At 39.2% G+C, this 13,511-nt stretch overlaps 1 protein-coding gene across 22 annotated transcripts in view; it reads left to right on the top strand.

Annotated features, from left to right (window-relative positions):
- TRDN (triadin) overlaps positions 1–13,511 on the top strand; it is a 246,075-nt gene that overhangs the window by 146,910 nt on the left and 85,654 nt on the right. For all 22 annotated transcript variants that reach the window (XM_054820908.1, XM_054820900.1, XM_054820910.1 and 19 more), the window contains 2 exons: positions 12,940–12,972; positions 13,080–13,109. In XM_054820908.1, coding sequence (XP_054676883.1) covers positions 12,940–12,972; positions 13,080–13,109 — 63 coding nt within the window. The remainder of the gene's footprint in view (positions 1–12,939; positions 12,973–13,079; positions 13,110–13,511) is intronic.

Below are 13,511 nucleotides of genomic sequence, written 5' to 3'. Positions count from 1 at the left end.
TTTTGTTTCCCCTCCCCAAATGGCACTGTTCTCTGAAAAATTAATTTACCCCCAGAATAACTCACCATGGCAAAATATTAAATATGCTTGTTTGGCAACATCATAACTAGACTGCTGCCTATTAGTACAGTAAATTAAATACATTATCCAATTTCATATTTCATTTTCTTCCACATATCTTGTTACATCGCAACCTGTACCCCAGAATGCCTAAAGCTGAAGGTTTAGTCCTATTACCAGACTGAACAGACTGGGAGCACAGCTGGTCATCTTCAGTGCTTCTCCATCGCATATGTTCCTGGTCTTAATGTCACTGGTGAAGAAAACCCTGCCTAACACACTCTGCACTATTTTTATCTCCATATATTTCTGTGGAGAAAGCAAAGAAAGAGAATGTGGAATTTGGAAGTCTATGAGAGCTCCTGCATCTGGAAACTGATGGTTGCTCTAGGAAACCAGCCTAAATGAATACCTGTTACTTGATTTTCAAAGTGAATATTTTCAAATGTAGTGTTTTCTCTAACTGGAAAAATTACCTCTCTGACACCCATCTGAAGCTAGGCAGGAGAGCATATTATTTGGCTTTAAAGCAGACCGGTTTCATAGATATATACAAGTGATGCTGTTCTGAAGGGACAAACCAGAGTTGAAGGTATTTCATGACACTATTCTTCAGTTACACTGTCTTATGATGTCCCCATCCCAAACCCTGCCACCACTTCCCCTTCTTTCCTCACGGTGCATCGCCTCCCCAGCTGTGCCAGCAGGACAGGTCTGAGTGTGACCTAGCCTTACAAAATATCTCTCTATCATTTTTCCCTGAGGACAGGCACAGGTTTCTTTCACAGGGTTTCCTCAGGCACCCCACGTGTGCTGGGCCCAGAACGTTCTCTGGAGGCTTTCTCAGAGCCAGGGGCGTAGATGCTGAGCACCTGCCTCATCCTGCCATCCTCTGGCAGGACGGGCGGCTGGGAGGGAAACCTTCCCCCGTCGTTCCCATCCCTGCTAAGCTTCCCCCGGGAAGAGCTCCCATACTGCACCACGTATCACACCCCACAGTTATCGCTAACTCTGCCGGGTCAGTGGTCCTGGTGTCAGCCATGAGGCACTGACACATCACACCTGAGCTTGGTAAGTTTGCTGGGTCTGTTTTGGCACCGTGAGGACAGCAAGTGTGTGGCAGTGCAGGGCAGGGAAAGGAGGACAGGCTCAAATCATGCAGGGGGAGTTTGCAACAGAATTAGCAGAAGGGTGACTGGGTTCCCTGGCAGGCAGCAAGGAGCCTCCGTGCCACTGAGCCCCACACACTCCCTTAGCTAGGATCAGGGGTGGGAACAGCTCGTCTGTGAGTCCTTCTCATGGGCTAACCTCACGTTATAGACAACACTCCTGCACCCTCTTTAAGCACCAGTGACAGTGCTTTCCCCTGATGATTTGCCTGATTTAAAAATCAGATCTAACTCTTTTCAACACTGTAAAAATTAAATACTTATTGCAGCTTAGAATTTGCCTGGAATAGTCTTGCAATTTTTAATTTAATTTTACAGTATGTTTAACAGATTTTGTACTGTCACTTAACTGCCTAATTACTGATATTTAATGCCTAATTTTTCCCATCTTCCTCTCCACACACATGCAAAAAAATTCTTATTCATTGCTCCCTTTGGGTTCATAACAGAAACTCTTTTTGAGAACCATTTCCCCTTTGAAAATTAGTGAAATTTAGTTTGGATCCATAAAGAATAAAATAAGTATGACAGACAAATAGCCAATTTCAAGTGCTCAGATGTCAGCTGTATCCAATCTCTCAAACTGATTCTGTCAGTTGTGCTGAATTATTATTATTTTATTATGCCTCTGATTTTTCCACTGTTGGTAAGAAGCAGAAAGGGGAGAAAAAAGGACATTATATAGGAAATTATATAGGAAATGAGTTCATGAGGTAAGTACAGAATATCAGAACACAGGCTATACTGAAAAATCTGGTCAGTGGATGGGTTGAAGAGGTTCAGATGACTCTGTCTAACGCAGGAAGAACTACTAGTTCTACTGGTAATGGACAGCATTTACTTAACAGAAAAATTATTTTAATTCTTGGTTCAAGGTGAACAACAGCAACTAAAATGGCAGCAGGGAAGAATCTTTATACTCAATATATGGTATAACCAGTGGTATTCTACTTAAAAAGGAACAAATAACACAAAGTTTATGAGACAGCAGGTATGCTTTGAAATGGAGAAAGGTTTATTAAGGAGCTGGGCTCACTGGTTGTCTTTTAATGATCACTTATAGGATACAAGTACACAGAAAGAATGCTAAAACTATGTTAATTTTATGAGACATTAATAAAATTCTATTGAATAATTTACCAAAAGAGTAGAACAGGCAAAATTATGGATTCTTCTTCAGGTTTCTCAGTCAGGTAGCTCTTGACAGGGATGTATTTTACCAAAACAGCCCATCCCCTCCATCATCCATCCATCTCCTTATTCTCTTCTTGTATAGGTATATCTCCTAAGAAAAGACATCAAAAACAGTGTAAATTATATGTTACACACTCCCATGTAAATACTTTTGGAAAGATGAAAAGGAGAGGAACAGTGTTTCTTTCTCCTCTGTCACCATACATGACATGGCCCTAGTAGAGTTCGCCATCCTGCACTCTCTTCAGGATCTTATGTCTGAGTGCTTCTATGCGCTCTGAAATTTCTCCTCATAAGCAGCCACTGCCCCTGGTTAACGTCTCTGCATGTATTTCTGCAGTACAGTTGTTACCAAGAAAATTCTTCTGGTAGCTGGAATCGTCTGTTCAGTTTTCTAGTCCCTGAAGTTAACCCTCTCAGACTTTTTCATAACACAACCACAGCCATTCTCAGGGTTTATTTTCTGGGTTTACAATTTAACTCTTCAGGGACAAATGATAGAGGTAACTTATTACATGCATAAGGATAGGCTTTGCAGTTTATTTCCAGATGAAATAAATATTCACTCAGCTAACAGGTATTTATGCAGCAGTAAACAAAATAATGAAACCCTACCTGTATTAATCCTGCTGCTCAGGGTCCTTGGGATTAGATCCAGAATCCTTCCGTAGTCCTTTTGAATCACAGAGGCTTTCTTTTCAGTCCAGGTTAGCATAATTCTTCCTCTCTCCCACCTTAACTCTTTGGGAAGTCAAACATCATATCTTCCCTGACTTATTCACTTTCTTTCTGGTTTCAAAGGGAAAGTTACAGGCTTGTCTGTCTTTGCATAGTAGGTGGAAATTATCTGATCTCAGTCCCCAGCAACATGCAGAAGGATAGGAGAAACTGGGTCTTGATCCTCACCTGTTTGTCCCAGAGAGCTTACACTAGGCTTAGCGAAGCCTTACAGCTGACTCTGCTCCTGGTCTGCCAGGAATGCAGTGTACCCTCAGCAGCTAAAACCTTGCTGCTATTGCAGTAGTCCATCATTTGGCCACTTCTTAATATCTGTAGGAATCTATTATGTGGATGGAGACAAATTCCACAAATTATTCCAACCCACTGACATTTTCATGCCAGCTCAAGTCTGAAAAACTATTGCAGACTAGGAGGTCTTAAATTGTCCGCAGGATTATGTAAATTGGATCATTATCTAACTCTGAATGGGAAAGGAAAAATTAATTCCTGACTTATGTCACAATTTATGTGCTTAAAGGGGAAGAATTTTCCAATGTGAGAAGACTTTGCTTTACAACTTTGAATTCTTTACGTACAAGATTTATTTAAATGGAGCATGAAATAGCTTATTTTACACTAAGTTTTCTAATCTGAAAACCAGATTTTATTCACCAGTTTTTAAAACCATTTTGAGTAAATGGCCTAGAATTCAGGATATCTTTGCTACTTTTTCTGTTGTTCATGTTGAAATGCCCAATCTCATAGCCTGGCATACTACTGATGCATGTATGCATTCCTTACAGTATCCTCCGTTTCAGGATCACATAGAGTTAAAATAATTCCCTAAACTTCCTTTCACATCACAGTGAACTGTGAAGACTCTTGTACTAAAAATGCAGCCTTTTTTCTTTTGTTATTACCAGATATTATTAAATGCCACAGTCCAGTCTATGCAATGCAGCAAAGGACTGTTGTATTACCAACAGAAAAATGGCATTACTTCAAGAGCAAGGCAGGGGGAGCAAGTGAACTACAAAAAAGAAATTATTTACATGAAAGTAACAATAATGAGAATAAAAGAGAGTCAAAAATAAATGCTATTTAAATACAAATAAGAGCTAAAAGGATTATTTAAGTGTCCACTCTTTATGGGAAAGGCATTTTAAAGTGTTTTGTTCTGAGGCTGGTAATCTTTCATGGCCCTGAATCTGTTTCATGATTTAAGTGCACTTTCAGCAAGAATTGGGCCCAATTTCAGCACAGCATTTAGCATATCTTTAACTCTATCTTGAGTCAGCAGAGAATGTAAGCACATGCTTAAGATTTGATGAATCTAGACCACCATATACACTATCTATATGATCACCTTCCCAGGGATTAGCCTTTTGGACATGGCACCACCTTTGCTTTGCTAGAAAGGGAATAAATGGGCCTCATCTTGATCATTGAGATCATTATGAAAATGGCCCTTGATCTTCAGGGGAGTAGTGGTGTGGACTAGAGTTTTCTATAATGTATGTAATTATATTGCATCTACAATTCATTATGTTCTTGGATATAACACTGCTATGTTTTAGAGAAAGAACAAGTGGATACACAATATGTTTCACCGCGATGTTTCTTAAATATGAATTTTCTCACATCATCATACAGGTCTACATCAACTACTGATTTGAAAGTTTCTGTATAAAGAAGCAGTTCAATATCATAAGTACAAAACAAGTCATTACCAATGCACAGTACCACTTTAGTGTGCAGAGTGCCACAAATAATTTTATGAGTTTTTTCTCTTCTATAACAGCTGCTTGGAGTGCCCAAGTTTGGAGCTTTACATGTGTCAGAAACAGTGGTTGCTGGGTTTATTTTATGCATACAGTAGACTCCTCCCAGCATATTATTGACTGTCTGAGCTGCACACTCCTAGTCCCATCTGTCAATGTCCTGCTTCACGACACTGCCTCTGCAAATACCCTCTGAAGAAGCTGCTTGTGCTGGTTAAGGCAGTCAAAGAAGCCTTTTGAAATATTTAACCACATGCACATCCTTTGACTTGTGCTCTGAGAGAAAACACACCAGAGCTTTTGCTCACTGTCTCATTCCACCCTACTCCTTCTGGCTAACCGACATGAGCACCTAGCTCTCAGTCAAGAGCTACAGTTAGAGCTCCTGTACTAAGTTCGTTAACTTAGAATTAAATTTATTTCTTTAGGATCTCATTGTATTAATTTTTAATGTCTATTGTTTTTGTTACTGAATTAGCTAATTCAATCTGCACATCATGTTTGCTAATAACAGGCAAAACCTAAAACGGGTATTTACTTCAAAGTTTTCTTTCTCTTCTGAAATGTCTGTTACAAACTCATACTCTCGACGGGTTACAGAGCTTGAAGCAGAAGTCCTTCCCTTGTCAAAAGAAGGTGGAGTATGAACAAGTTAAAGCATGATCAAGCAGTAACGGCTGAGCACCATCCAAGCTATGACCACCCTCATGGTTATGCTCTTGTCATAAATTAATTACAAAGTAATAAGACTCATTTTACCTCACAAGGAGAGACTATTAAGAAAACTTAATTATTTTCACCTTACCGTGGTCTATGAGCATGCTTGCAACTGCTGCACCTGATCTCATGCTCAGTAATTTGCCATGTTGCTTGCTGCCCTCCTTTGAGAAGTTCTACCTGGAGTGATGCAGACATGTCTCCCTGGAGCCTGGTTCAAACATGTGTGATTCAATACAGCATTTTTTTTAAATCCAATAGGGTGTCTTTCTACTCATTGGGGACTGACTAGAAATACTCTGCATCTGAGCAGTGTAGACATCTTAGTCCCCAAAAGTCTGGAAGTACTCCTCAGATCCTTATTTAAAAGAAAATACAGTTTAAGCTTTTTCACAAGTAAAGATCTACTGGCAGACACTAGCTCTCTGCATTAAAGAATCACATCATTTTTTAAAATTACTTTTTTTGCCAGCTGAGCCTTAGTCTGAATGGCCGTGCCAGAAATTCTGAGATTAGTGAAGGTAATTTGTTCTTAAAACAAACTAGTGCTAGCGATAGGCATTAAGAACTGATCTTTTCGCAGGGGCTCTGTTCATAACGTGTAAGGATTTCACAGAGTGCTGTTCACAGGTGGTACATCAGTTTTGAACACAGTTACTTCCCTAGTCAGAATTGTAGGATTAATCTAATTTTCTTTTTAAGGATTCTAGATCAAAAAGATTTTTATTTCACTGGGAAATTAGGCATCTGTGGTCTATGAATACATCTGCAATGTGTATTAGTTCTGTTCCTTTTGATGGGAAACCAGAAGACCCACACCTTTCCCTTCTCATATGGCAAAAGCGATGAAAGTGTGTTGTTTTCTTAGGAGTGATCAAATATAGTCTACATTTACATAAGTATGTGCTTCAAGAGTGTTGACTTCAGCAACTGATTTGCCTGTGATTTGAGTCCTTATGGAATGTTTTTCTTCTGAGAGGAGCTTTGCCAGGCTGGCAGGACAGACACCAGAAATCTGCATGCTTTCCATTTCCTCTTTATGATGGTTCCTTTTCTCTTGATTATCACAACTTTTGCAGAAACTAACAGAGCATTTCAGACTTTGGAGAGGAAAAAGTACCTTGCTGTTTTCTGAGAGACAGCTTTGTCTTTAGGCTTCAGTACAATTTTACTGGAGCCTTGTGGTAAGATGATGTTTGCTTTCCCTCTCCTAATGCAACCTGATGTTCTAAATAGAGAAGATAGACTTTTTGCCTACTCAAGTATGGAAAGATAGATCCCATCAGCTTCAACAAAGGATCTGAAATCTAAGGATGACCCCAGCTTCTAAGTCTCATATCCTAGTGACAGTGCCCAATGCATTTTGATCACCTCTTTTCTTTTCTTTTTTCTTTTTTTTTCATCTTTTCATCTAGCTTGCTGATGAGTAAGAAAAGGTGCAGTAGACTTGAATGAAGGTTTCTAGCAATCTGTTTTCAAATATGTCCTCATAACATGAAAGACTATGTACTGTTATAGTCATTCTAACTTCAAGATGAGTTTTTTTGGTTGTGTACGCCTTCTGAGGAAAAGGCAGAGCCTGTTGACTCCTTTAAAACATAAAGAGGGGTTTACCAAGGTATGACCAGTTCAGCCTCTTCCTCATAATGACTTTAATAGCAAAACTGAGATATGGTGATGTGGGAGGATTTTGAAAACACAAGTATCTAGCTTTCCATTGCTGAGGATTGGCCACATTCACACAAAATTAGGGATCTTAGCCAATTTGATGGTGTCTATCCTAATACTAGCTTCCTCTCTGAGTTTCAGTCATGAATCCAGACTGGTGCATGAGCTGTATTAAACAAGAAATGAGCTGTATTAAAATGAGGCTAAGGTAACTAGTGACAGCAGGTGTTTGGATATCAGGCAGCATCTCTATTTCCTGCCTTCTGATTATTTATTTACTTATTTTATTAAGCAAAATCACCGAAGTATAACCCTCCAGTATCAAAAGCTTGAATAAAAGCATAATCCTCTGCAGAAAAGTCTTTAAATCCTTATGGCAGCTTCTACTTTATTCAGGGATCCTGAGACATTTCTCAGTAGTAAAGATTTCCATCCTCAGTTTTGATGCCATTGCTTTCTGCCTGCGAAGAAAAGCAGCAGACCCAATAGATTGAACTGAAAGCATTTATGTTTCATCCAGGCCTCTTTTCTTTCTTTTCTTTGCACAATGTTTTTCCCAAATATTTCCCAACATAGTAGCAGATTTCTAATACAAAGGTACTAGTACAGAGAACTGTCTCCTGCTTTCCTTTTCTTCACAAAAATCATCAGAAAAACTGTTTGTTACCCCCCTCAAAAGATGTTCATTTATAGAGAAGCAGGTATATGCATGGCATGGTCTCACTAAGTAAGGGGTTTCCTTGGTGTGTTCTTATTCCAAAAAGAAATATATTTGTCCAGTCTGTTATCTTTATAAATCAAAGCATATGGTGGCAGTGAGTTTTTCTATGTTGATCCAGTAAATAGAATGGCAGTCAAATATAGCAGAACATGTACTTCTTGGGAGCAGGAGAACTGGAAAAATCTAGTTTGATGCAAAACTTTCTCATGTGGATTATCTCAGGTCTAATAATGTGACTAAGCCGATATTACAAACTTTCCCTTCAACAGCAGGGACTAAAGGGACATTTTCTGTATCTAGCTGCTTATGTTCACAATATTCTTAATGAAAAGATATCTTGGAGAGCTTTACCACCCTGTCTCATTTGGCTTTAATTAGCCAACGTGATATGAAGGTCTGAGAAGGGAAATGACAGGCATATAGCCTATAAAACCAAGATTACAAGACTGCAAGACCAGGCTAACTTTCTACTCTCTAAGGATTTAAGTATTCAAGACACTGCATGGAATATGACAACAGTAGGTTTTAATGAATATAAAACTAGATTCACTGAAATACTTGCGGCAAAAACTAAACAGCAGCACAGAAAACATTTTTATGCAGCTACTGAGTGCAAACAGAATGGTGTTGGTTATTTAACATGTGGTGCATAGCACAGAACAGCAAATCCACTTGAAATGCCATTTATTTAAACTTTTTCTCAATCTGTGTGATGCCATATACAATTTTTATTTTTCTGAACATCACTTGGTCATGAATGCTTTATCTGAATTAGAGATAACAGATGTATACGCACACATACACATATATGTGCACACATAGCTATACAAATTAGGATGGGATATCAATCACTCTCTCCTGGCAGATGGCAGAGGGTCACAGTTTGTGACTGTCCATCCTGGTAGTAAAGATTAAAGTGCATTACAGCAAATGTGCCAGCCTATATGATTTTCAGCACTGTTTGGACTTTAGAGAAGAGTGTGGCTTAGGGAAGATCTGTAGAGACAGATTCAGGTGCTCCTCTTTCTCCCATCTGCTCCAGGGGTGTCCAGGAGTATGTCACTAGTTATGAAACAAAAAATACATTGATATGGCTTTATGGGCTTAACTTTACCAATTTTCATGAAAAAGAAAAACCATTTGTTCAAAGCATCAGAGCTTATAAAGATGGTGAAATGTCAAACTAAATCAAATCTCAGTTCCATGCATGGTACAAAATAATACACTACCAGCAAAAGTTCCCTGAATAAAATCACATTGTATAGTCTCATACACATACAAAAATGGTTAAAAAGATAAAAAGAATTACAAATGTGATGGCAAATGCCTAATGTTTCTGTAGTTGGAAATATCCTTTCATGTGTCATACTAACTACTTATCAGTAACAAAAAAAAAAAAACCACCAAACAAACAAAAAAAAAACCCAAAAAATTGACATCAAGCCATGATAACCTGTAACAAAAATGAAAGATCTAAAGATCTAGGTCTGAACTTTCGTGAGGTTAACAGCTCATGTAATGAAAGGTTTCATAGAATCACAGAATGGTTTGGGTTGGAAGAGACCTCAAAGATCATCTAGTTCCAACCCCCTTGCCATGGGCAGGGACACTCTCTACTAGACCAGGTTGCCCAAAGCCCCATCCGACCTGGCCTTGAACACTTCCAGGGAGGGGGCAGCCACAGCTTCTCTGGGCAACCTGTTCCAGTGCCTCACCACCCCCACAGTAAAGAATTTCTTTCTAACATCTAATCTAAATCGACCCTCCTTCAGCTTAAACCCATTATCCCTCATCCTATCACTACATGTCCTTGTAAAGAGTCTGTCCTCAGCTTTCCTGTAGGCCTCCTTTACATACTGGAAGGCTGCTGTAAGGTCTCACTCCAGCTGGTCATTGACATATAGGGCAAGACCCCCTCCTCATCTCCCCTGCCTGCCTTTCCTAAAGAGCCTGTACCCTTCTATTCCAACACTCCAGTCACAGGAGCCATCCCACCACGTCTCCATGATGCCAATAAGATCACAGCCCTGTAGGCGTGCATGTGCCTCTAGCTTATTCCCCATGCTACGTGCGTTTGCATAAGGCATTTAAGTTGGGCCCCCAGTGAAGGTGACTGACTGGCTGGAGTGGCTGGAATTCCTTTGTGCTGCACTCCAGATGCTCTCCTGCTGACCTGGGATCCTTCTCCAGGCTCTGGGAATCTATTGCTGGCACTGGCGTCAAATTGGTAGGAGTGGGATGGATTGAGGTTGCCCTCCCACAGCAACTTTAGCTCAAAGCCCTCTTCACCAGTTTGGCAAGCCTATGACCAAAGATGGTCTTCCCCTTCTCTGATAGATGGACCTCATCAGCCCCAAGAAGACCAGATTTCTCAAAGTGAGTGCCTTGTTCATTCCATTAAAATATCAGAGCAGGGATCACCTGAAATTTCATATCATGTCAAATTTCACCAGAAATGCTTGATGTCAAATTCTATGTTATTTTTTTCTTTTTCTTTTCCCCATGGGAAAGGATCTTATTTCATATGCTTCCGGCAGTAAAACTAGCATAAAGGAAGCTCTATAGAACTTCCTTAATGTTTATGGTTTTGAAAAGGAGGAAATAAAGCTAAACAAATGGAAAATTTTATACTTTGCAAAAACACTTGCTGAGTATTGTTAATGTCATACTGTTCCCTGATCTCATGAGAGCTGACAGATTTTACAATGAGAGGGAAAAATAATTGCCTCAGAACCACTAAAGTCATAATTACATTTCCTTCAGTTTCCAGGAAGCAGTCCCAAGCAATAGCAAAACAGAAAACCCCATGAAACCAATCAAAATTCTCATTTCACAGAATGACTCCTAAAATATCTATATGAAATTGGATACTCTGAAGAGCACTTGGGCTACACAAAACCAAAGCTGCAGCTGTTGTTATGATTAAGCTCATTGAGTCAGCCAAACTACTGAGTCCCAAACTTCTGTCCTCTCACTTTTTTTTTTTCTCCTCCTTGACCTACACTAGAATTGCCTCCCAAGGCAGGATGCCATCAAGAAAATATAACATTTATTCAGATAATAAACTATTTAATGCCAACTCACTCTCTAGCTCCATCACTTTTCCATATTCCTGGGAAAATAATATTCCTGGCTCATTGCTTTGACCACGTCAAGCTGCCTCATGACCATTTCCACTGAATCTCATGTCTCATACACAATGTGACTATAAAGCACCTGTAATATACATATATGTTATATAATAAATACATTAAAATGTGCTTTATATAACCATATTAAAGCTAAGTTGATTTCAGTCAACTATTTGGTAAAAACAGAAAAATTAAAATGAGATTTTTTTAAGAGTTCAGAGAAAAACTTTATTTTAGAAACTACATTTTGCCTTCAAATATATATAAACTGGCTCCTCAGATTTAAAAACTCACACAAAAAATGAATATTTTATTTCAGATATAACTACATGCATTGCTCAATACAAGCTTATTGGGAGTGGGAGTATGGAGCAATGACATATTTTGTTTAAAACTTAGCAATTGTGGGTGTTTTTTTCCAAATTTCAGATCAGCTTGCCCTTTCTAATATCAAGTATTTTCATAGCTCAGCATGGAGTATACCTCTTTCAGATGTCCACTGTGCATTCAGTATTTATATTGATTATGAATTAATATTTAATGTGAATATTACTCATATTAATGTTATTGATTGACATATTTAAATTTTTATTGGCAGTTCTTGTTCCTTTTTGCTTATTCAATTCAAGGATAGGTCAAATTTAAGGATAAGCTTGCTTTTAGTGAGGTTACAACATTCAGAATCACTTCGAACATGGAACTTTATACCTTTATTCTAGAGTGGAAACTATTTAAACATTAATATTGCTCAACTGTATACTACAACATTAATACAAATATGTCCTATAATAACAATGGAGAAAATATAATCATCAGATACCGGTAAGCAACAAACTTGGGCAAATACATGTATTTAACAGAAACTTCCTTTATCTTCTAATCAGTCAGCTCAGATGCTCTATGTGCCTGTGTGGATCCAAACCTGCACACCAGAACCTTTGCATATGCTGTTTAAAAGCATCTGCAGACAGCAAAACATCCATATTTCTGCTACTGTGAACGTCAGCCCTGGCTGGTAGATCACGCTCGCTTTCTGAGAGACATGTTCAGTCTCCCCCTCGTCCCCCTGGTAGGCCGCCTACTCCTTCTCTGAGGGGGTTTGAAGCACATCCTGGCAAGATGGAAAGAGTTGTTACAGAAACTACCATCAAAAATTTGTAAATCCCAGTCACAGTTTGCCAGAGGGTACAGGATTTAGGTGAATTAAGCTTTTCAGCTTCAGGTCCCAGATCCCATTTTGGGGATTAGCTCCTGCGGGCCATGGCCGTCCTCGTGCCGTGTATGGGTGTAAAAGAGGCCACGTCCCCTCCTCTTACCCCGTGGCTGTAGAGCAGCAGCAGCTGGACTAGATGTTCTGCTTATACTCCAGTCTCGCCAGTGACGAAAGGCAAGGACCTTATCATAGCTGTCCTCAGGCACATACGGCTGGTTCACAGGCCTCCGTTTAGACAACCCTGAAGTAAAACCACAGATATTTTAACCTGCACTGTTTCTAGAGTTTCCTTTTAGCACCTTATTATGAGAGTTAAATCCTTTGGCGTCCATTATTAGCAGCTAATCTGACCCTGTTTGCACAGTGCGAAAACCACTGAGGAGGCTGATGACAACTATGAAGGTTTCATTTTGGCATGCAGGAAAGTAGGGAAGGGCTCACCTGAACCACAAGTCCAAAGGAATGTGCCACATCCAACCACCACTAGTAACATGAAAATGATTGTCCTGGGCAACTAAACAAAACATTACAAGAGAAAATTATACTTGATTTTTTTCTTTTTCAGAACCACACAAGAAAGAAAGAATGACGGAAACTGGTGAATATTGTCCCCTTTTCATCTTATTTTTCAACTGTCCTAAAGTTTTAAATTAATTCATGGCAGAAGTCAATATCTGCTTTTTGTTTGCTTGTTTGTTTTTACAGCCAAAACAGCAAAGAAAGAAAAAGTACATGGTAAGACCTGTGAAAGACAGTAAGTTTTAGAGTCTCATTTACTGGTTTGCTTTTAAGCTAAGACAGGATTAGGTAAAGGGACAAAAAAAGTGAAGCCAAAGACAAAGATTTACTAGTGTAATCAAAGTTATTTGAGCAAATGAATGACTGCAGAGCAGCCATGCAGCCATTTTGTCTTCTGGAACCCAGATCTGACCAAATATTGCTGAGCAGAACAATGAGAGTGATAATTTTTTATTTCAGCTTTGAAAAGGTTTATCTTTTCAAGGAGGAAGGGGGCCTGCTTGGAGGTTACAGTAAATGGGTGGAGAACAAAACGCAAAATAGGAGCTTCAGAGCGTGAAGGGGAAGAAAAATGTAGGTTGTTTTATTTTGTTTTCATTCCAAGCAGCCGTACCCATG

This window comes from Grus americana, chromosome 3, assembly GCF_028858705.1.
Source record: "Grus americana isolate bGruAme1 chromosome 3, bGruAme1.mat, whole genome shotgun sequence".
NCBI lineage: Eukaryota > Metazoa > Chordata > Aves > Gruiformes > Gruidae > Grus > Grus americana.
Note: the sequence above shows the minus strand (reverse complement) of the source record. Positions and strands in the feature narration are given on the sequence as shown.